General features: G+C 48.4%; 1 protein-coding gene across 1 annotated transcript; it reads right to left on the reverse strand.

Moving 5' to 3' along the window:
- Positions 1–1,077: 1,077 nt before the first annotated feature.
- On the reverse strand, positions 1,078–22,004 carry LOC144724971 (neuronal acetylcholine receptor subunit alpha-2-like). The gene is made up of 6 exons (XM_078604338.1): positions 21,551–22,004; positions 17,208–17,359; positions 9,129–9,173; positions 7,318–7,427; positions 5,226–6,660; positions 1,078–3,697 (listed from the first exon to the last, which is right to left on the reverse strand). The coding sequence occupies exons 1-6, from the start codon at positions 21,609–21,611 to the stop codon at positions 3,572–3,574; spliced, it is 1,929 nt and encodes a 642-aa protein (XP_078460464.1). The 5' UTR covers positions 21,612–22,004; the 3' UTR covers positions 1,078–3,571.
- Between the last annotated feature and the right edge of the window lie 2,491 nt (positions 22,005–24,495).

The raw sequence follows: 24,495 nt of genomic DNA on the forward strand, positions 1-24,495 counted from the left end.
AGTGATAAAATCATCCCTGGTTCTTACAACACCGATGCGATAATGGATGACGCGTAGCAGGGGAAAAACTTAAAAAGCGGGTGCGTTTAGTGTCGTTTACTTTCAGTTTAACCACGAACCAGCCTCCTGCTGGAAGTCTTATGAATTGCCTTGCACCGAACGCCAACATGCATTGCAAGATGACCTCGGCGATTACGCCATTTAAAAGTGTATTGCCCAAAGAAGCAACTCTGCATCTAATGAAGACGGGCCCATCCCTGAACCGAGTAATTTCCCCGAAGCAAAAACATCTCTCTCGAAATCTCACAACTCAAATCGTCGCCTGAAACTTCTTTGTCCACACAGGAGCGAGTAGTGGCACGACAAAGAGATGTATTATCGTGATTATTCCAATCCCGGGATCTCCGCGATGATAGTGGCTCAGCACTCCGACCTCCAGCGGTCAAAGTGGAAAATTGGAAGTCCCGCTGTGAAACCCATTTGTCCTGCGGCCCACGTGAACTGCCGCTTCTCCTCTGCGGAAACATCGCGGTGCAGCAGAAGTAGGAACCGTTCTGGGAAGCGGTGACACACATGTGCTTGGCGTTCTGAGAAGTGCCGGTATTATTATTCGTAATACAGGTTTTTTTTGGGATTAGATTGTGTAAATATATAAATGTGTCGTTACATTTTCTTGGTTCTTTCGGTAAAGTCACGTAGAAGGGAAGTAATAAAATAATAAAAACTCATTCAGACGCTGTCTCCTCGACAGACCTGGTCTTCACCTGAGGACGGCTGCTTGCGTTGTGGCCGAAACGTCGTGAGAATTATTTTATGATGTTTTACTTTTATTATTTTATTACTTCCCTTCTACGTGACTTTACCGAAAGAACCAAGAAGATGAATCCCTGCAGTCACCAAAGCTTTAAATCGAAATGTGTCGTTAAACTCACCATCACCAACGTCGTACTCAGATTCTAAAAGTTGTTGCTTTGCTCTCCAACACACCGGTGTGCTGTACGAGTAACGAATTGGCATGTTCTGTTTTACATGACCAACTTCACTAATTGGCCGTGTCGGATGGTGGCGGGTCTAATAACAAAACATTTATATATTTGCGCGATCTAACCCAAAACAAAACTGCATTATGGATGATATCGGTCTCGAAAGCCTACGTGTTAAGCTTGATTATTATTAATATTCGACTTGTTTTACCCAGCAAACCCTCGCCGAGTCTCATGACTCTCTTTTTCAGGAGGGTCCTGCCAAGTTCTCGCAGTACGGGGTGGGATTGCGGTCCACTTTGAGCAATGCGGTTGCGCCACGGCCCGCAATCGGTTGCAGACGTCCACACAGTTGCACGCCACCGAGTATCCTGCAACTGAAGTTCAGTTGTAGTGGATTACCTTGCGTGCACCCTGTTTAGGTGAGACTGCCAACAAGCCAAGAATTGGTTGAACGTTATTGATAATGCGGGACAGAAGTTGTTATTTAGCAAGAAGCGTGCTATTAAACTGTGTTTAACAGGGCGGAAATTCCAAGTAGGGAGTTTTTCATTGTGAATGAAATTAGGGTGACTTCCTAAATGGCTAATGCCGTTATTAAATCTTCACATTGATTAGATCATCGCCATTTCGCATGAGCTTAATGGGTTATTCGCATTAGCGTAACATTAATTGGATGATCTTATATTACAATGCGTGGTGGTTGGCCCGTTGGGTGATTGTGTTCGCCACCGTACCAAGGACATGCATTGTCGAAGCCACGTTTGCCAATGATAGAGTGACAACATCATGGGGGGGAGGGCGTTAGACCCAAAAAAACGTGGACAAAAGTATATCGCTGTTGAAAAAACCCAAAACATTTGTAATCACAAAATCAACAAGTAGCCGTATTAATAGAACGGCATACAAAGAGAGATATTGTTTTCCTCTGCTGGTGTATCACGTGTTGTTCACGGTTACAGCCGGTGCTTAATAACAGTCCAGAACACGCTGTTCGCTAAATAATATTTTGCACGAGACATCCATCTTGTCAAACAACAGGGGGTCCCACAACCAGATAATCGGAATATAGGGTGCAATAGCGTAGCATTGTCGGGGATTACTATGGATGACTCTGTACGTACGGTTGAACTTCTTTCGCACCGTACGTAGCCAACCGCGCTAATCGGAGGTGCGGAGGGAAGGGCAACAGACTAAACCACGAAAAAAGCAGTTCAAAAGGAATGACTTCATGCTGTAGCTTGTACTCTGGTGGTTAGCGCCTTGCCCCGATCAGCTCAACTTCACGCCAGCCGAGCAGCGTTCCAGAATATATTTGTGTGTATACATATCGAGTGAGAAATTGAGCGCTGGTTGCAAGCACACGTTAACCGCAGAGCAGGCCCCGACATTCGCTGTCGTTAGTGCATCGCTGTGTTTAAAACACGCCAAAGTGTCACTCACAGACGGCGCCGCGACGTCTCATGCTGAGCTATCGGCGAACACAATCGGAAGTACAGTACGTACTTACTCACGTAAGCATGTTGAACTTCTTTCGCACCGTGCGTAGCCAAGCGTGCCGATCAGGCGGTGGGAAATCCACCACGACCCTAGCTCGAATGCAAAAGTGCCCTAATTGTGAGGCCACAATTTAAGCAATGTGCCAGCCAAGGTGGAGAATCAAAAGCTTCTATGCCATGAGGCCAGAACATTGTAACATTGAGAATGCCTTCCCTTCCACAGCTAAACAGTCTGATTTAATTGCTTCATCTCCACTGAGGACGTGACACACTCGGATGCATTCCATTCCGTGGCTGCTGCTCCCTTTGCATTCTTGAAAGCGTGAGTGAGTACAAAGGTCACCACTTGACCATTTGCTGCGATATAAACGCGTGGTAACGATGCGAATATTCATAACGACGTATAATTGACTGCCCTTTGTCACTCCACTGCTGGATGAAGGCCTCCCCAAACTGCTTCAGTCATGGGGGGGTCGTTGAAGCACACCTCTGATCGCTGCACAGTGAGGGTTGGTGAAAGGGATGAGAGTTGAGTCCATGGCTGGTGCATAGCGGTCCACACCAAGTGCTATAAATATATTTCCCGTAGCTAATTGCATCCTGCTGTTTATGAAAAAAGTCAATTACAGGTAAATAGCTCACTCAAATAGTCCGTTGACTAACCTTTCACACACAAATCCCATACAGATTTTAAACGATTACACGGGAATCTTTAAACCGCGGAGTTACACGAAAACATTCAGCCGTACGTAAAACTCCCCCGTTACTTCAATTGTTCAGATTCTGCATTTCAAAACGAATTCATGCGTCTCCCACCTGCTCGAAGATGACCGTGAACGATCGGTCGATTGATTCCTGTTGGTGGCAACGTTGTTAAGCTATGATCTTCTGAGTCCCCAGTTCCTATTTGGGAGGGGTGTTCACCCACCACACACACACACCCACAGATTGGGGCCTTTTCTTCATATTCTTTGAGTCTTTCGGTAAAGAAACTCCGGCGCGCGGTTCTCCATTGCTCAGCCTATCATCGTCCAAACGCGACGAGGTAGAGGCGGAGGAGGAGGAGGAGAGAGCTGAGACGGGAGGAGGTTATATCATGCCGGCGAGCCACGGTGGAAGAAAGAGCCCCACGGTGCCCAGAAGACACACGACGACGAAGACCCAGAGGAAGATGCGGTCGATCACCATGGCCACGTACTTCCAGTCTTCCTTCACCTGGACGAGGAGACACCCCCCACCAGCGCACCTCCAATTAGCACGGTTGGTTACGTGCGGTGCAGAAGAAGTTCAACATACCGTACGTGCATATCAGAACTATTCCTGGAGCTCCCCCTTCACGCAAGACCGAGGGGTGAGGCCCATCGCGGTTTCGGAGACCAATTGGCAGGAATTTAACTCGGGCGAATTTCACTCGCAACGCGTAAACACCACCACCATCAATGCTTACACCCCCCCCCCTTCACCAACCCGCACTGACCAGCGTGGTGAAGTATGGTTAAAAAAAAACACGTGACTGACAGCTCGGGGAGTCATCATTCATGCATTGGTTGATTGACAATGGGCAGACGTATTCATGGGATGAGACTGGAGTCCAGTGCTGGTTCAAAATCACTCGCCACTGATTGTAGCCAAGGCTGGGGATCGAACTTAGGTCACCACGGGGTTCACAGCGCTTCACACTGAGTGCTGTGCACATGCCGAGAATATTTCCTGTAGGTAATTGCATCCCGCTGTAGATGAAAGCAACGTCGGAGCAAGGAAAAGGTTTGTGCACAGACGGAGACTTGGTGCAGGCAGTGATGAGAAGGAAACTGGCACCAATTGGACAACGTTTGAAGGAGGATAATCAACAACGGGCACATTTAAAGTGTTGTTGTTGTTCGGAAAAATGGAAGGAACCGGAAAGAGAGGAAGACCTCACAGAGAATGGATATATTATGTGGATCTTTCGGTAAAGTCATGTAGATATATATATATATTTACTAAAAGTAAATAAAATAAAACTACGACGTTTCGATGACAACACAAGCGATAGTCATCCTTTCCTGCCCCCCCCCCCCATTTTCCCCTCCTGATGACGATCGCTTGTGTTGTGATCGAAACGTCGTAGTTTTTATTTTATTTGACTTTTATTTTTTTTCTATCTACGTGACTTTACCGAAAGATCCAAAGCAAATGAATTCCCGCAGTCGCGAAGGTTTTAAGTCACAAACAGAGAACGGATTAGGCGACGTAAGAGGCCGCTGCCGGGAAGATGGGGCCACGACTTGAGTAGAATTGGCGCTCCAAGACAATGAAAGTGGACGCCAATGACGACAAGTGCAGCGGACACCCGCGGGCTCTCTGCCCCACGGATCACGATGATGATTGCTGATGAACACAAAATCCATTCACATTCAGGGGCTCATCTTCTTGGTTCTTTCGGTAAAGTCACGTAGAAGGGAAGTAATAAAATAATAAAAATAAAACATAATTATTCTTTCGGTAAAGTCACGTAGAAGGGAAGTAATAATATAATAAAAATAAAACATAATTTTCATGTCTATTATTTTATTACTTCCCTTCTACGTGACTTTACCGAACGAACCAAGAAGATGAATCCCTGCAGTCACGAAAGCTTTAAATCGAAAAATAAAATCCAGGGGCTCACTCAAGGAAACGCTTCGCTCGTTCGCCCGGCCATGCGCGCGACCGCTGCCCGGCTGACCCCCCCTCCCTCCCCACCCTCCCCACCGCAACTAACCGAGAGATGCGCGTCCTCAGCGCGCAGGTGGTTGGCGATGTATTGCACCCCCTGCACCGCCAGCACCAAGCTAGGCCGGGGTGGTCGCGGTGGCCGCGGTGGCCGCGCTAACGGCGGCGGCTGTGAAGAAGCCGCGGCCTCCTCCTCCTGCTCCTCCACCACCACCTCCTCCACCTCCTCCTCCATCTCATCCTGCTGCTCATGCTGCTGCTGCTGTTCCCCGCACGCGCAGCGGCACGCGCAACCGCCCGGCCACGGTGACTCCGGCTTGCCGGCATCGCGCGTGCCCAGCTCGCACGGCGTCGCCCGGGACCCCGCGCCCACCGGCACGGCCCAGCAGCCGCCGCCGCCGCCTCCGTGCTCCAGACGCTCCTCGAGCTCCCGCGCCACGTGGCGCTGCCGCTCGCGCTCGTGCAGCCACTCGCCGTCGCCGCGGCTCGTGCCCCACGTGGTCACGGCGGTGGCCTCGACGCCCGGGCACGCGCAGCAGCGGGGGAGCGGCGGGGGGCCGCCCGCATCTTTCCCGCGGGGCGGCGGACGCTCGTCGCGGAAGACGCTCAGCTGCTCCGGCAGGAGGAAGTGGTGGTGCGGTTGGTGCTGGAGGTGATGCTGCTGCTGCTGTTGGTAGTGCTGGTGATGGTGACGCGGCTTGTGGTGGTTGCGCTGCCCACCGAGGGCGCACGGCGGGCGCGCGGTGCGGGCCAGGAGGAGCTCGGCGCGCCGCTGCTGAAGGGGCGGGCGGCGCATGACGAGCCAACGCGGTACGCGGTCGAGGAAGACGCGACGCACCCATCGCGGCATGCCGTGCGTCGCCGGCGAGCGGTGGTGCACGTTGAGCACGAACACCGTGATGACGATGGAGAGCGTCACGAAGATCATGGTGAAGAGGAGGTACTCGCCGATGAGCGGGATGACGAGCGACGTGGACGGGATGATCTCGGTGATGAGCAGCAGGAAGACGGTGAGCGACAGCAGCACGGAGATGCACAGGGTGATCTTCTCGCCGCAGTCCGAGGGCAGGTAGAAGACCAGCACGGTGAGGCACGAGATGAGCAGGCACGGAATGATGAGGTTGATGGTGTAGAAGAGCGGCAGGCGGCGGATGATGAACGAGTAGGTGATGTCGGGGTAGATCTGCGGGCAGCAGTCGTATTTCTTGGTGTTGTACGTGCCCACGGCGTGCACGATGGCCCACTCGCCGCTCTCCCAGTAGTCCTTGAGGTCCACGTCCCTGGCCATGCTCACGAGGTCGATCTTGGCCTTGTCGTAGGTCCACGAGCCGAACTTCATGGTGCAGTTCTGCTGGTCGAACGGGAAGAAGGTGACGTCGATGCTGCAGGAGCTCTTGTAGATGGCGGGCGGCTTCCAGCGCACGCGGCCCGTGTGAAAGAGGTGCGCCTTGGTCATGTGGGTCACGGCGAAGTCGCCGTCCGCGCTGGCCGGCGCGCGTGCACACAAAGACAAAGGTTCGCCCGTGTAGCCGCGGCAGACTGCTCGGGCAAGTGCTGTTAGCGAGCGGCGCCTATGAAAGGCGAACACCGCGCACGGAGGGGCTGGCGTGGGATCACGCCACGCCGTCGCGTAACGTCACTTAGGGGCCCTCATCATGGTGCCATAAGGAAGGGTCGTTGCCCGAAACGTTACCTATTATATATATTTTTCCCGTTTACGGCCTACAGTGTTATTGAGCAATGTGTAGAATGTTTTTTTGTTTGTTTAAATATACATCGAGCTTTTGGCATGGGTGGTGGTAAAACAGTCAACAGGAGTCTCCCAAAAAGACAAAGATCCCCCTCTTAACATTCTGTTGGGGCAAGTGCTGTTTTGCGAGTACCTATCAAGGTCGGCACGGCACACGAAGGGGTGGGGTGGCCAGCACCACGCCCGATGTTCACACACCGCACCGGGTACTTATTTAATGCTGAGTCGACCAACGGGAGGCCCAGGACCTGGTCCACATAATCCTCACTGGTATTGGACCGTGAGCGGGAATCGCACTCGGGAACCTGCCGGTTTCGTAGCGCGAGCGCGCTAACCGCGGCACATCCGCTCACCACCCCAACCCACCACGTGGACATGTCCCGGCACGTACTTGTTGTAGAGGACGATGTCGGGGACCCATATGAGCTCGGAGGGCACGCGGATGGACGTGACGTTTTCGTAATCGGCGGGGTCCCACTGGAGCTTGTAGTCATCCCACTCCTGTAGGGACAGGGCCGCGGCTCATGAGGTTTGTTCCCACGGGACCGTTCGTCAAGAGGTCGGTCCACGACCTACCAGCTCCGCCGTCGTCGTCACCATCACCGTCGTCAACGGACGCCGACGTTCACAAATGTAACGTGAAATTCTAGATTTGAAGCTTTTGTGACTGCAAGGATTCATATTCTTAGGTTTTTTCGGTAAAGTTACGTAGGTAAATTTTTTTTAAATAAAAGTTATAATAATATCCAGGGCCTACCTTGGCTCCACCCACCCTCAACCATACAAGGACTGTTTTCTTGGAATTTCTCTCACTTGATACAGCTATCGTGCTGTGACGGTTCCACCTGAAGACGGAGGCTTGTGTTGCCTCCGAAACGTCGCGTTTTTTTTATTTTTTTTATTTTACTTTTATTAATTTAAATTTTTTACCTACGTGACTTTACCGAAAAAACCTAAGAATTTGTAACGTGAAATATTGAACCCGATCGTGTTCTCGGCTGTGCAATGGTGGTTGGTGCACTAACTGGACTTGCAATCCAGAGGTGGATTCCTATTGGTGCAAGTTTCTTAAATCCCCACCCCACCTTTTCCTCCCCACACTCCCCCCCCAATAGTGGACATGGGTTCTCCACCCCGCCCCCCCCAATAGTGGACATTGGTTCACCACAATTAGTTGACCGGCAGGTCGCACATGATGAGGTAAAGTCTGGATACCCCCACCTCTTCCAAGATGGCTGGCCAGTGTCAAAGAGTAGCCCAAATACCACTCGAGATGGGGCTTCCTCTAGAGCTTCCTCTAGTGGAGGCCCTACCGCCAGCAGTGGCTTGAGCGAGCAATTGCAGGGCTGCTCCTTTGCTTATCTCAATTTGCCAGCGTAGTTATATTCGTGATAATTTTTTCAATGGGAAAATTACCTCCGTAGCTCAAACGAGAAATGGGATGGTGCTCAACGCTGACGGCAGCCTTGAGCCAGTGGTGGAAATTCCACATTCCTCCTGACGGGAGCCGGTCTTTCTACATACGTCAACCGCTGTTGTTACAGAGTGCACAGTTAATAGTCAACTCCAGACATTATATTACGAAAAAAAAGCCATCCGGTGTGAATGTAACGTTAAAATGCAAGTGTCAGAACAATAAATTTCGATTGAAAGATTTCGTGACTGCAGGAATTCATCTTCTTGGTTCTTTCGGTAAAGTCACGTAGAAGGGAAATAATAAAATAATAAAAATAAAACATTATAAAATAATTCTCACGACGTTTGGGCTTGCGTTGTGGCCGAAACGTCGTTAGAATAATTGTATTATGTTTTATTTTTATTATTTTATTATTTCCCTTTTACGTGACTTTACCGAAAGAACCAAGAAGATATTCATCGCTATCAAGGCAACGATTTTGTCGTGACATTCTTTTTTTTGGCAAGAATCACCGTGTGTTCTTTTTTTCATATATAATGAACGGAAAGGTCGCGGAATCAGGTGTCACAGTTCCCATTACTCACGATGCGTGACATTCTCGAAGGAAACTAATGGACAGAGCCTAACAATAGTGTGCGTCTGCAGACAAACATTACCAAGACTTCATGGAATTTATTCAAATTCACGATTTATGGGACCATGATGACCTCTGTGCAAATACTCATCACAACAGACAGATCTCATTATGTTTTGTCCACCACCTGCGTGCGAGATGAATGCCATACCTGTTTTAACCACACGTTCGTGGTCATCATCTGATTCTTTTCATCCTGAAAAAAACAACAACAGGACAACATGCCTTTGAATGCGGAGTATTTTGTAATGCTGCTGCTGCTGCAGCGGCAGCGGTGTACAAGCACAATTAACAACGAAACTCAACACGCTCATCAACACGACTGCATAAAAATAATATATATATATATATAATCAGCGCCATGTCAGCACAATGATCCTCGCTCGCCAGAGTGAAGAATGGCCATAGGGTCATTGCCTGAAACGTCGCCGATTACATCTTTATTATCTTAAGGCTTCGTTGTTGACGTGTGGATTGAGTTGTGTTAAATACAGTCACACAGATGTGTACGGAACTCTGCGTAACGCAAGAGCCACCAAAAACGTTGAATGCACCACGTTATTCTAAGGTAACCAACGATAACAAGAAGAGATGTATACTTTTTCGAATTTGGTATAAAACAAAAACTCAATATTTCAAGATCCCATGACAATAACGTGACGGAGCAGCCCTTTAAGAGTCGTATGGCGGCACCGGAACCACGGGTAAGGGGCCGTCCATAAATGACGTCACGCACCGAGGGGGGGGGATCAGACATTTGTGACGATGTGTGACGAGGGGTGGTGGGGGGGGTTGAGAAATGTGACGTCACATCAAAATGCCTATATTTATTTAAAGTTGCGCATTTTGATGTGACGTCACATTTCTCACCCCCCCCCCTCGTCACACATCGTCACAAAGGTCTGACCCCCCCCCCCCAGATGCGTGACGTCATTTATGGACGGCCCCTAAGTTGCTCAGTGTGCCCTAACTGGTCAAATACAAAGTTGAGTTTTACTTAGTTCATCATCATCATCGTCGACCTCAATCAATTAGTCCATCTTTATGTTACGTGCCAATATCGCCCTGAATAAAGTGGGCATCAGTGCGCATTACAACGGAGCGGGAACGGTACCGGTGGGGGGAGGGGGTGAAAACCGCGCGCAACGAATAGCATAAGAAAGGTAAGTAGTAAAACAAACAAAAAAGTAAAGAATTTTAATTTTAAAAAAATATCTTCTTGGTTCTTTCGGTAAAGTCACGTAGAAGGGAAGTAATAAAATAATAAAAATAAAACATAATAAAATAATTCTCACGACGTTTCGGCCACAACGCAAGCAGCCGTCCTCAGGTGAAGAACATGTCTGTCGATAAGACAGAGTCTAAATCGAAATAAAAAAACATATTTCATGGGATGGTTGAAACCTGTTTACACGCTGGTCGTGTTGCAAGCGCGCGCAACAACAACCACAACAACAACAGCAACAGCAGCAACAGCAGCAGCAGCGTGCAATGCGCGTTGTGCCGAACTTGTTGCGGAGGCACGGGATGACGTGCAGAGGGAGAGCGTGACGAGGCCCCCGCTCATCTCAACACAATTTAAAAAGGGCACCCCCAGAGGCAGCTGTCACTCTGCAGCACTAAATGACTCAGCTCCTGGCCTGAGTCATTTAGTTGCCAGTAGAGGGGCAATGGCTGCTGCTGCTGTGAAATCCCAATTGTGTGATCCGTTTCGAATGACTTCAGGGGATCCTTAACGCCCACTGTGAAGCAGACGGCTCTAAATTGTTGCTTTTAAAACAGCCGCATTGATAACCAGGGTGGCCTGGCGGAATCGAACTGCAAACCTCTGCGTCACGGCCCAAGACACTCATAGCTACACTATCAGAGACGTAAAGAGGCAATAAAAAAAAAAAATCGTAATTATCATCATCAGCCATGTTTAATCCACTGCTGGATGAAGGCCTCCCCAAAGCTGTTGCTGCCACCTCGCCCGATTCATCTGATGCGCACGAATTGATTCTATCGCACCATCTACCCTCGGTGGACGTGTTCTCCATCTCTCGGGCCATTCGTCCATTGGCTGTCACTGTTGTGGGAAGAACGATTCGCTTTTGACCGGACCTTGTGTGATCTGAGCAGCAACTCTGGCACAACAAATACGGACTTTGCGCCGAGACTTTGCTCCGAGACTGGAGTCGGCACTAGGTGGCGACTTTTGCGTGATCGTATTGTATTCTTGGTTCTTTCGGTAAATCACGTACATAGAAAATAAAAAGTACAAATATATAATCATTTAGAAAATAATAAGAGCAAATAACCCACGACGTTTCGGTCGCAACACAAGCGGTCTTCATCAGGCGGAGAGAAAAGAGGTAGTATTGATAGCATTGCTCACTGGAACGGCTTTCGACTGAGGGTTTCCCCGACAAACTGGGATGCTTTTATGGCAAAGCAGGATAATTTACGCAATTAATTAATAGAGGAATGTTGCTGGACTCATCACGGGGTTTCCAATTCGATCTAACGGGTGTGGCAGCTGAAAGAATGGCGTACGTTTCTTGAATCCCTGAAATCTATGTCCACTCAGGAAAGTCAATAGGTTTGCGATATTCAGTTTAACACCTAAGTTTTCGCGACCAATATCCACAATAAAGGTTTTAGTTCTATCACGTAAATATAAATGCGTCGTTAAACCGGCCACCACCCGACACAGCCAATTAGTAATGTTTGTCACGTAAGCACACCGGTGTATTGGAGAGTAAATCCATAATATTTACAATTCGAGTACGACGTTTCGCTGGTGATTGCAACCAGCTTGGTCGGGCGATTGGCCGTAACAGTGAAGAATTCTTCCTGTTTCGGTCGACCGGTAAGACTGGCAAGATGCGTGTCGTGGGGCAAAGTGTGGGTACTCCCCCACTGCGCTTTGACGTGTGGCCAGCATGGAAGAGTAGACCAAATGACCTCTTCGATGGGCTCTCCAGAGTTCCCGCTGGTGGAGACCTATCTGGTAGCGGCAGCTTTGAACAAGCAATTGCAGGGATGCGCCTTTGTGTTTATCTATTTGCAATGAGCGACTTCCGTGACACGTCGTGTAGAGGGTACTCTTCTTTATTTCACAATCGGGCACAGCACAGGCTAACGTTATCTTCTCGCTCTTCCCAGTACACGCTTTGGATATTAACGTTGTTACAGACTACACACATGGTTGATCACACGGCGGGGCTCTGCCCGTCCACTCCTGGCCTCGCCGCTGGCTGACGGCGTGCCGGTAAGGGCGGTGGAACTCCGCAAGGAGATCCGCCACGTGGGTGCAAGAACGACGGAGAGAGATGACGGCGAGCAGCGACGCAGTCCGGACCCAAGGCTCCCCACACCGACCACGAGTCCTCCTCCGCCTCCGCTTATATAGCCGCAGGCGCGGTTAGGCTCCGCCTCCGGCCACGCCCTCTCGTGGAACCTTCTAGCCGGTTCCCGGAGTATCTCGGCTAGCCCCGCCCTTCACCTGTGGCCCAGATGCCTCTCCCTTGGGGAATGGATGATGTTTCTAGTGGTGCCTGTACCCGCACTTCCCTTTTCCAACCAGTAGATGTCACCATCTCATTACATATTTAAAAAAAAAACTGTAACTCAATAATTCATAATATAGGTTTTTGGGTCAGACCGGAAGCAACAGGAGAGCTTCACCATTCTTGCCCGATGAAGCTGATTGTAATTATCAGCGAAACGTTGTACTCAAATTTTAAACTGCTGTTGATTCTCTCTTCAGCACACTGGTGGGCTAAAGAAGTCTATTTATTTGTCCTTTGAAAACGTGACACATGTTTTACTGTTTGGCCGTGTCGGGTGGTGGAGGATTACGACACATTTATAAATAACGCGAGATGACCCAAAAAACCTATATTGTGAATAATATTGGTCGCGAAAGCCTACGTGTTCAATTGTAACTCAATAAGTTGACCCGTGCAATGTTTTCTGAAACTGAATTGTTTCCTTTGAACGGCAACTATTGCCGCAGTGTGCTTGATGTTACCAGACAGCAGTCCTGATGACAACTGACTGGTTGGAATCTGTCAGCTGCGGTGATTTACCTCGACTTAGGACTCACTTTGCAAATCGACTGAAGACTTACATCGTCACGGATAGATGTATTCCGCTAGATATAATTTATTATCTTTTATTGTTTTTTATTTTTCTTATTTTATTGTTTCCCTTCTACGTGACTTTACTGAAAGGTTTCGATTTAAAGCTTTCGTGACTGCAGGGATTATTTTTAAATGTTTTATTTTATTATTTTATTATTTCCCTTATATGTGACTTTACCGAAAGAACCAAGAATATGAATCCCTGCAGTCACAAAAGCTTTAAATCTAAATTTAGATATAAATTACGTGTATATGCTTTCATCTTGATTTGAAGCTTTCGTGACTGCAGGAATACATACTCTTTGATTATTTCGGTAAAGTCACGTAGCTTTCCCACCTGATGACGGACGCTTGTGTTGCGCCCGAAACGTCGTGATTTATTTTATTTTATACCTACGTGACTTTACCGAAATAACCAAAGAGTATATAAGCTTTATTATTCTTTTCTGTCCGAGGAAATTCTCTCACATTTTTATCCAGATTAATGAAAAACTGAACACTCACCACAATCCCAGTAAAAATGCGAACATCGTGCCAACGTTGGTGTGTGGTTGGAACCGTTTACTGGGTTCGTTCTGTACCAGGAATATTTGCCCTCGGGAAAAAAAATAATAATGTCCCCTTATAACAGAGATTGCCCAAAAACATTGCCTTTAATATATATCCTCCCCTGTAGGATAGTGCTGTTGATGAATGTGTAGCGAGCTTTTGCTGTGTGTACTTGTGCGGCTCTACATTACCACACAAAAAAACAATTCTTCGTTGTGGTTTCTACGACTCGATGCAGCACGGGGAGGCCTTCATCCAGCAGTAGATTGACAAAGAGGCTGAACACTTTCACAAAACAGATTAATTGGAAACCCGGAAAAAAACGGTAAACGGTTAATTACGTCTTAATTTTAGAACTTTCGTGACTGCAGGAATTATTATTTGTTTCTTTCGGTTAAGTCACGTCTAAAGATAAAATAATAAATTAAATTAAATAATAGAATACGACGTTTCGATTGCAACACAAGCAATCATCATCAGGTATAATGAAATAGCGACATAAAATCTAACCAGAAAACTATAGACAGACATATTAGCAGACAGATATCACCAAGATACATAGCGAGAGCAACACAGGTAACAGAGAGGGGGTTAATTACGTGTCTCTTTTGCAATAGGGGAACATGTGATCTATTCAAATCTCAGCTTATCAATGATCTCGTCCTCATCAATCAATCTACGGGCCCTGTACACATTGACACAATCGCTAGGTGGGATATGGATGCCCCTGTTGGTCGTGTACGCTGCGGTGACGGGAGCGCGGAGACGTGAGCTGTGAATGAAAATAAGTCGATGCGAATACGAAGTCAGAGCACTGCGCATGGTTTGTCGGGTTTGAGCATTGTCATCCTGTTTCGCAATGGATTGATGTCTAGCGACGTCGCTACAATGGGAGGCGCCATAAATCCTGCAAGTTCAAGGCTTACTGACCTCATGTATACTTCACTGTGAGCCTCAGCATCTATGAGAGCGTGTTATCGACAAGACGTTCCCATGCGCTCTGATTCTGAAGGATTTCACACTTTATCACTGATAACGGGCAAGCATACATCTTAAAGAGTGTCTAAAATGCGCCCGCAATACATCACCAATTCAGCCGTCACAGACACACGCACACGCACACCCCGTGGGCCCAAGCAAACACGTGCCCTTGCCGAACGCGTGGCGTTGAAATTAACGTGATAGATATTTAACGGTGGATTTCTCAATCCACTGCTGGATGATAGGTATCCCCATGCCATGGGGTTGTCCGATCACACGATCAACTATGCACGCTGGTCAGTGCGGGTTGGTGACAGGGAGTGGGGTGGGAAGGTCTTTGCACTGATGTTAGCCGTGGTCAAGAATCCATCTCAAGTCACCGCTGCTCCCTGCTCACGACATATGCATTGCAAAGCTTTTGATGAAGGTTACCTGGCATGAACACAACTATTCTGTCAAATAAACTCAACAAATGCATCAGTAACACAGACACACACGAACACAAATACACATTCAAAGACCCACACACATAAGCAACACGCTTGAACAAACACACACATACCCAAACACACAACATACACGCGTGTTCAATCGTACATACTCTCCCCATACAGACACATGCTGTCATAAATAGACAAAGACCTTCCCCCCCACCACTGCCTTTTAATAGACTGTTAGCGAGAACCTATGAAGGCTGGCATGGCTCACGATAGACACGCACAAACAACATACAATACACTCATGTATTGTATGTTGAACGTTTTCGCACCGTACATACTTACATACGTCGTCAGCATCATGCACCATCACGCACTCGCGCAAATTAATTCTCGCAAAAAAATCACACTCACATTACTCTATAAATATTGTTTTAAGGCAATGGACAGCTACAAGCATGAAAGCTGCAGAACTTCTACACTTGGGCCAAAGTGGCGGGGGTGGTGGGGGAGTTCCGGCCGACACGAGCATTGACATCCCTAGCACGCTTGGTGACATTGCTGACACGACGATAAATTGTCATTGCTTCGACTCGATACCACCGCTCACGAGGCTTCGGCCACGGCGCGACACCGACGCTCAACTCTCGTGGCTCCGCACTGCTGTCGCTGCTGCTGCTGGTGCCGCTTTCGGGCGCTCCAACGAGGTGGACAACCCGCATCACAAAACGAGCGTGGTGCCAACTCCGCAAGTGACTTTGCTCTTCCCCTCGGTATGAGAAGAGGAGCCTCCGTGACACTTGGCGCAGAGATAAAAGTCACCCTTGCTGGTGATTGGCTGCTAATCATCCTTACAGGTGATTGGCTCCACGCAATCAGCCCCACTCCACCCCTTCCCCGCCCGCCCCCCCCCTTGCATGTGATTGGCTGCACACTTGCAGTTGATTGGCTTGTGAAGCAGAAACGATGACTCAATCCCTAGCAACCACTGACACGCTCCCAGCATTGCTATCTGTGAGGATGCGCAATTTTAGATCCTACAACAATAGTTGCAAGTTGAATTTTGCATGCTTTATCTGTACACGGAACCCTGGTTTTGGACACACACACACACGCGCGCCTGTGTCAGATTATAAGATGCACTCCTACCGTTGCGCTTTAAAATACAGGGGGGAGGGGACTGCAGACAATAACCACGGTACACATAGCCCAAGGTCAAGGTTACTGCAGTAATAACCACGGTACACATAGCCCAAGGTCAAGGTTGCTGCAGTAAAATCTACATTGGCTTCCCCTAGGTTGACTCAGCCCAAAATGAGTACCTGGTGTGGTGTGTAAACATCAGCACTGGGGAAACTAAGGCGGCTGGATAATTGTGTCCACACCACCCCCCTCGTGCAACTGTGTCACAAAATGAATAGGTGCTCGCAAACATGACCGTTTGTCCCACCAATCTATAAAAATAAGCGTGCGTGCGTGTGTGAGTGAGTGTGGTGCTCGCAACAATAAGCGGAGTACTGGGCGGCTAAAATGCAGCAATTTGGCACAGTAGGGGGCACAGGTGTGGTGCATTTACCAGTCATCTCTGTCAGTCAACCCAACGCACCGGGATCTGTCCCGTGACCTCCTGCCGGCGAGCCTTCGATAGCCTCGGAGTGCACCTGGCGTTGGCACAGAGCCGCCGTGACGATGTCACCGCCACTTAGTGGCGAATGGCGGCCGCTGCTGTTGGTCCCGTTGTCGTTGTCAATGTGTAATGACGGCTTGACACACGTCTCTTGAGATGGAACTCTAATGAAGACACGTTCACTTGACATCCGGCGCAGACCCCCACTGCAACAGCCCCGAGTCTCCCGTGCATCTTCCTTTTATATATCAACTCGAGGCCACGCCCCCCTTCTTGATTATTCTCGCTGATTCTCTACCGGCAGACTCTACCGTCACCTGACCACGCTGCCTTCTCGAACATTTCCCTAGCCACCAGTCCCTTCACACTCACAACTGATACCCCTGTCATTACCTCCCGTGGCCACCAGTCCACTCACACCGCAGGCTGACTCCACTGTCATTACCTCCCGTGGCCACTAGTCCCCTTGCACCGCATGCAGGCTCTCTCGCCATTACAAATGTACTCACCACATCGATGAGCTGAGCGATGGACAGGCCAAAGGTGATGCTCACGATGTCGGTGATGTTTGGCACGGGTCGCGACCAGCGGCTGTAGCCCGTGAACAGCACCCGAAACAGACGGTCCTCGGCCAGGGAACGCTGACGACTCATTCCACACGCTGCACAAAGATAAAGATGCACCGCCATGTGGCATTCACAGACCGTTGGGGCAAGTGCCGTTGAGCAAGCGCCGATGAACAGCGGCACAGCGCACGAAGGGACGGTGTTGGCAACAATCACGCTCTGGCTGCCTTTGTCTCCTCGGCCAAAAAAACTGGTATTTATTTGAGGCTGAGTCGACCCTGGGGAAGACGGTAGGACTGTTACAGGGATTCGTTGCCGATGTTGACTGTGAGCGGGAATCGAACTTGGTTTTGCCGGGTCCGTAGCACAGTATGCTAACCACTACACCACCACTTTGTAGTATTCATATTTCCTAACTTCGTGCATGGCTCACTGAGATCCATAGATGGATTGCGCCTCATGAATGTAAATTCTTATTCCGACACATAACGCCAAACGTGCGAAGTCCTCTTCCCATATTTGTCCATCCACATAAAAAAAACAGAAGTGTTTTTGTTACACATTCCATTAGCTACCATTCTGGAAGTGCATAATTTCAGCATCATTGGTGCACCCATCACAAGAAATGCAGAGTCTCATCTCGCGTTGAAACAATGCTGCTGAATTTCGATGAAAAGCTTTCGTGACAGCAGGGATTCACCTTCTTGGTTCTTTCGGTAAAGTCACGTAGAAGGGAAATAATAAAATAATAAAAATATAACATAATAAATACAATTCTCACGACGTTTCGGCCACAACGCAAGCAGCCGTCCTCAGGTGAAGAACAGGTCTGTCGGAAAGACTCATTCAGACGCTGTCTTTCCGACAGCCCTGTTCTTCACCTGAGGACGGCTGCTTGAGTTGTGGCCGAAACGTCGTGAGAATTGTATTTTATTATGTTATATTTTTATTATTTTATTATTTCCCTTCTACGTGACTTTACCGAAAGAACCAAGAAAATGCTACTGAAATTACGCACTCGCAGAAGGCTGTGTTTGGCTGATGGGATGTCTAAAAAAAACTTTTTTTTACGTGGAGAGATTTGAAAAGAAGACATTCTCATCAATGACCCTCGATGAAGTCTTGTGGTTTGCCTTTGCCGTGATGATGTGGCATGCGGCGCTCAGGTGTGCCAAGTTTGGTAAAAAAAATAACGAGGCATAGCTTGGAAATAAGAAAGAAAGAGCATATCTCACAACACCACGAGTCTAGAAGTGGGAGAGACCTACATGTAAATGCATTGTCTTGAGTGGTGTATTATTACACAACTGACACAGAAAAGCACTTTAAAAGTCCCGTGGAAGACATGCATATTTCCCAGGACATCCACAAGAGGACGATCCTGGGGAACACAGGACAGGTGACAACCCGACTAAAGACGTCACGAGTCAGTGGAGTGTGTGTGTGTGTTGAACTTTTTTCGCACCACCGTACGTAGCCAACCGCGCTAATCGGAGGTGCGCGGGGGAAGGACAACAAACTAAAACACCAAAAAAGCAGTTGCTTGTATCTCGTGGTGGCGCGAGATGCAAGCAAAAGCTTAGGTCCCCAAATTACTCAAGGCTCTGTAGATTCATAAAAAAAAAATTCTGACGGGCCACCAAAAATAGGCTAAAATTCAAAGCCTAAATAAGCATAACATGTTTTTTTTATTTTCTTCTCGCAACACTAATAACAGGATTGGATTTCACCGAGTCTATTAACGTCAATTATCTCACACGGCTGCGTGATGCAATTAAGTTGCGCAACGGGTCCAGTGGTCACGCGAGGCACGGGGCTGATGGGGCTTTAATCCGCATCGCGGCAGTAGCGGCAGACATCTGGTGACGTGACTGGGGGCATCACCCGTGTCTCTCTCTCTTTCTCTCGTGTCCCTCACCTCTTCTAAACGACCCCCCCCCCCTCTCTCTGTTCTCACTTTATCCCTCCTCTCTTCTCATTGAACACATCTCAGTCGTGAATCGCTGCTTATCGCGTATCTCCTGCCGCTCGTCCAAGCCTCATGTGTAAACACATTTCTCTCGACTTCGTCTTTAAATACTTCTCTCATGTCTTATAGGGTGCCACGGTGGTGAAATATTGACTACTTCGCCTGGTATGCAGGAGGTCGTGGGTTCGACCCTGACGCCAGTATATATTGGTAGGCTTGCATGCCTCTCTCCCCGAGGTCGCGTGGATTATTCTCCGGGTCCTCTGGTTTTTCTCTCTACATTTAGAACCAACACGCGTTTAGAGTGTTGGTTTGCTATGAATTCCCACGTGATAAGCCACCTTCGTTGAGCTATCATTTGTGGCCAGGTCGCTTCTGAAAAATAGCTATATAGCTCAGTGGACCTTATCTGGTCAAATATAAAATTGTTTATAGTGTCGAGTACGTATCCTGAACACACATTCTCACTTGTCCCTCCGATAATCTCATCTTAATACATCGCTCTGCTGTCTTTTCTACAGCTTACTTGTCCCATCTGAATGCATAACTCTTGTCTATTGTCGTCCTTCTTCATGTCTGTTTACCCGTGGCATTACGTGTTTGCTGTCTGTCAATCATCACCCTTGGACACCCTGGCAAACTTGAGACGTGCAATCTCAAGGGATGTTTTGTTCCAGGTGAAATAATTTAGTCACGTTGTGTTTATTCGTTGTTTTCTAACCTTATGAATACATAATCTTTGGTTATGTCGGTAAAGTCACGTAGGTAGAAAAATAAAACAAAACAAAAATTAATATATCACGACGTTTCGATCGCAACACAAGCGGTCGTCCTCAGGCGGAAACAATCATCCAGCAGTAGAACTCCTGAACCAGCGAGAGAGATGTTATAGGAAGGTCATATATGTGAATACGCCTGTCACCCCAACTCATTTGAGTGCATCTCGTGAGAATTGTACCTATCTCAATCGCGACTGAACGGATCTTTTGTCGTCTCACACGAATGGATATTTCTCTGTCCTTCCATCTCTCTCCCACCTTTCCCATCTCAACGCTTCTTCTCTTATATCTCTATCACCGAAGTTACATCTATCACTCGTTTCTCTTAGCCCATCTCGATGTGTATCCATCCCACCGTCTTATTCTCACCCTGTCTGAATATCTATAAACTAGTCAAAAAGCTTCTTATTTTGCCAGGTAAGGCACACGGAGATATGCAGCTCGTTTCCATGAGCGATCTGGTCACAAATGATAGCTCAACGAAGTGGCTTATCACGTGGTAAATGTATAGCAGCAAACTACTCTGCACGCGCGTTTCTGAATGTGGAGTGAAAATCCCGGAGAACTCGGAGAAAAATCCACACGACCACGGGAAGAACGTGCCAACTCCAAATATACGGCAGGAGTCAGGATCGGGATCGAACCCATGACCGCCTATATACCAGGCGAAGTAGTTAACATCTCGCCACTGCTGAGATCGAACCATCACAACCACTGTGGCATCTCCCTTCGTTTATACATTTTCAAAAAAAAAAAAGTTAACATACTACATTATGTCCATTATTGTGCTAGACATTTCTATGTGTGCGGAAAATCGGTAACCGGTGAAAACCGGAGTTCCCCCATATTCAAACGCCAAAACAAACGAATGCGTGTTGCACTGTATCGAAATGCGCATGCTCTACTAGGTTTACTCAGCCTTAAAGAAACATTATGCGCCTGATGCGGGAGGCCTATGCGGTCCGGCCGTTGTGTTGGCCATCCACCCCTCGTGCGCAGTTGCTGCCTTAATAGGTGCTCGCTGATTAGCACGTGACCCATCAGTCTGCAATACTACACGGTGGATATTCGTCTGCATGTGTGTATGCGGGTGCGCGTGTACTCCGTATTTTAATGAATGGACACTCATTAGTATATGTGCATGCATGGTATGAATGTGCATGATCCATGTACACAGGGCTCTGTGGAGCAATCTATCATCTAAAGTACACATGCCTCGTATATGTGTGCTTATGATATAACGCTTGTGTGTTGTATGCGTTGCAGCCTTAAAATGTACTCGATTATCTGTATACTGTTGGGGCACTTTCCCCAAAGGTCCGTAATATTTCACGGTGTAAATTCGTCTTGATATGTGTACGCAAGTGTGAATGGATGAATGGACGCTCATTTTAATGAACAGACGGATTCATGTAAGTGTATGATTCTATGCACAGAAGTGCATTTAACGTATTTGGTACGCATTGCCCGTTTTGCTCAGTAAATGAATGTGAGGTTGAGCAACACGCACGTGTCGTGTGTTCGCGTTTGCAACTTACACGTCGCAAGCAAGGCGGTCCCACACAGCAGCATGCCCAGCATGCCTCCCTCGCTCCTCATTCCGACAGCCCCGCCACACTTTTAGAATTTCATGAGTTGCACTCCCCGGACCCGGCCGAAACCCACACTCCGACGCTGGTTGCAAAGCGGGCGGATCAAGAGGTCGCGTCGATCAGAAGTTCCGAAGTTCTCCCGGCCACCACGACGTGGAGAGGACACGGGGGGACCGCTGAGAGGAGGAGAGGAGAGGGCTGGTGCCAGCGAAGATGGGTAGTCAAGCCTTCCGCTTTGCCCTTATTGCTCGCAGCCTTGTCCCTTGATGCCCTCCGCGCCCGTGATTTCCCGGCAAAGAGCAGCGCGGGCTGACTTGACCCCGTCTTGAGAATCTCTTGCAATCGCGTTGACTCGAATGGCATTGAACAAATTCGAGCTCGTTAAGAGTGCCGCTCGCGCGAATACAAAGCCGATGGTTGTGATCACGGTGCCGTTTGAGGTGGTGGTGGTGATGACGACGATGGCTGATTAACCAGCGTGCTAATGATAAAGTCGCTGATGATAATTACGGAAATGATGATGCTGCTGGTTGGTGGTGGTGGTGGTGATGATGATTAGATTTAGCAGCAGCAACAGCAGCATTTGGATTACACTACCACAGCCACACTCGCTCTGCGTAAATTGCGCAATATCGGCAGCACCGTCTCGTCGAGAATGAGGAGTGTGAGTGTGTGTGGATGGGTGCACGTGTCTGCTTATGGGGGGTCGAGGTGGGGGCGAGTGCGGTGTGTGGAGGGGGAGGAGGGGCTGAGTGGAGCTGCGTGCATGCTTCGCCGCTCTGAAGTTCGCACACGCACAGCGCAGAGCGCACGTGTGGAGTGTACACACACGGAGAGAGACGCAAGCAAGCACGCACGCATGTACATATATGCATACATGTACAGTAACACAGATATTTACGCGCATACTGTGAACATATGTGCATGGTTCAATGCATGTACGCATACATGCATGCATTAATACAAAACAAATAAAGACAAATACTGCATCCTCCGTATAGCCTGTAACAGACTCTTGGGGCAAGTGCTGATAGCGTGCACCTATGAAGGCCGGCACGGCACACGAGGGGGTGGGTGGCCAGCACCACGCCCAGTCGCCTTTGTCTCCCTCGTGGCGATGTTTACACATCGCACCAGGTACTCATTTGAGGCTGGGTCGATCTAGGGGAGGCCCAGGACCGTTACATATAATCGTCACTGGGTGTTGATCGTGAGCGGGAATCGATCTCGGATGGCCGAGTTCGTAGCGCAGCGCGAACAGCTCCACTACCGCTCCCTCCAACATGCATACATGCATACACCCACGTGCACACGTGTACGTACACGGATGTGCTGTTTGCATGCATACATGCATTCACGCAATCGTGGCAGCGTACACACATAGACCACGTGTGTACCACGTATGGATGTAATATTTTACTGGCTGCGATTACAGCCCCGTGGAGTTCATATCCGCAGCACCGGGACAATATGAAACGACAACAGCAATCCCGTGGCATGCCATTTGACGCCGTATTTGAAATTTGTTTGAACTTGAGATGATGTTTGATATCAACAATGCGCGGTTTTTAGCAACAATATCATCACGCCGCACTCTCCCGCCTTTCATGGTTTGCGTTTTCTCCAAAGAGGAACGCAAGAATGGAATCAGGTGGCCCCGTGGCTCAGAGGGCAGTAGAGGACTGTTGCTGTGGCAAAAAACCACGCCCGGCCGCCTTTGTCTCTCCAGTGCCACCGTTTGTCGAGTCTATCTCGGATCAGATGTGTGCCTCTGATATGTTGGCCGCGTGAATCGAATTCGGGTCGGCGGATTCGTAGCAGAGTGCTCGAACCACTCCTCCAACAGCTCCGCTCGCTCTTAGACAAGGGACGGGATTACCCATGTCACTTTGTAACAGACTGCTCGGCACATGAAGGGATGGGTGGCCAGCACTACGCCCTGCCGCCTTTGTCTCCCTAGTGGCGATATTTATCTCTGTGGCCTCTCTATGTACTATGAAGGGCCATTGCCTGAAACGTCACCTGTAATATACGTTTTCCTTGTCAAGGCAGCGTTAATTTCGAGTCGATTTAAAGCTTTCGTGATTGCAGGGATGCATATTCTTGGTTCTTTCGGTAAAGTCACGTATAAGGGAAATACGAAAATAATTAAAATACAACATAATAAATAAATAAAAATATTTTTTTAATTATATTTGATTTTTATTATTTTTTTATTTCCCTTCTACGTGACTTTACCGAAAGAACCAAGAATATTAATTTCTAGTGTTGAGTTTTTTGTAAGTTTTTGATTGAAGCTGATGAATCCGATGAGCTATGAATCCTTTCTTAGTCACAGGTGTCCAACCCAAGCTGCTGGAACATTCCAGAGGAAAGCCACGGTATATATTGCGGTGTTGGCGAGACACGCCTGTAATCCAGCACTGTAGAGTCAGCAGCGAGGGTTGATGGAACGCTCATTTACCATGCAAACTCGCTTCCAGTGGGTGTCGAGAAAGGTGCCATACTCTGGTTTGCCAGGAGACGGCGGTAGAGTGAAATGTAGACGAAATTCCATCTTTGTCCATTTGTACGGGGATAGAATGTTGCCCTGTCGTGCTCGTGGGCTGTCTGTGAGTGCTCCGGGTTCCTCCCACTTGCAAACACTCATTCGTTGGTGCGATAACACCTGCATATATAAAGGACCGCAGAGCTTGGGCAACTGTTGCTCTAAGTTCACCCGCGCACCTTCCTGCTTGTCTCTGGCTCATTGCATCTCTCAGTCGGTATCTGTGTTCAATGGTGAGTGAATACTGTGCGTGTTACAAGTTTCAATTGTTGTGTACTGGTCTTCATCCAGTAGTATAACTTTAAATGGCTATGCCCAGTGACACCCAATAAACCACTGGCTC

The sequence above is a fragment of the Lampetra planeri genome, chromosome 22 (genome assembly GCF_965212315.1).
Source record: "Lampetra planeri chromosome 22, kcLamPlan1.2.h2, whole genome shotgun sequence".
In the NCBI taxonomy this organism is placed as follows: domain Eukaryota; kingdom Metazoa; phylum Chordata; class Hyperoartia; order Petromyzontiformes; family Petromyzontidae; genus Lampetra; species Lampetra planeri.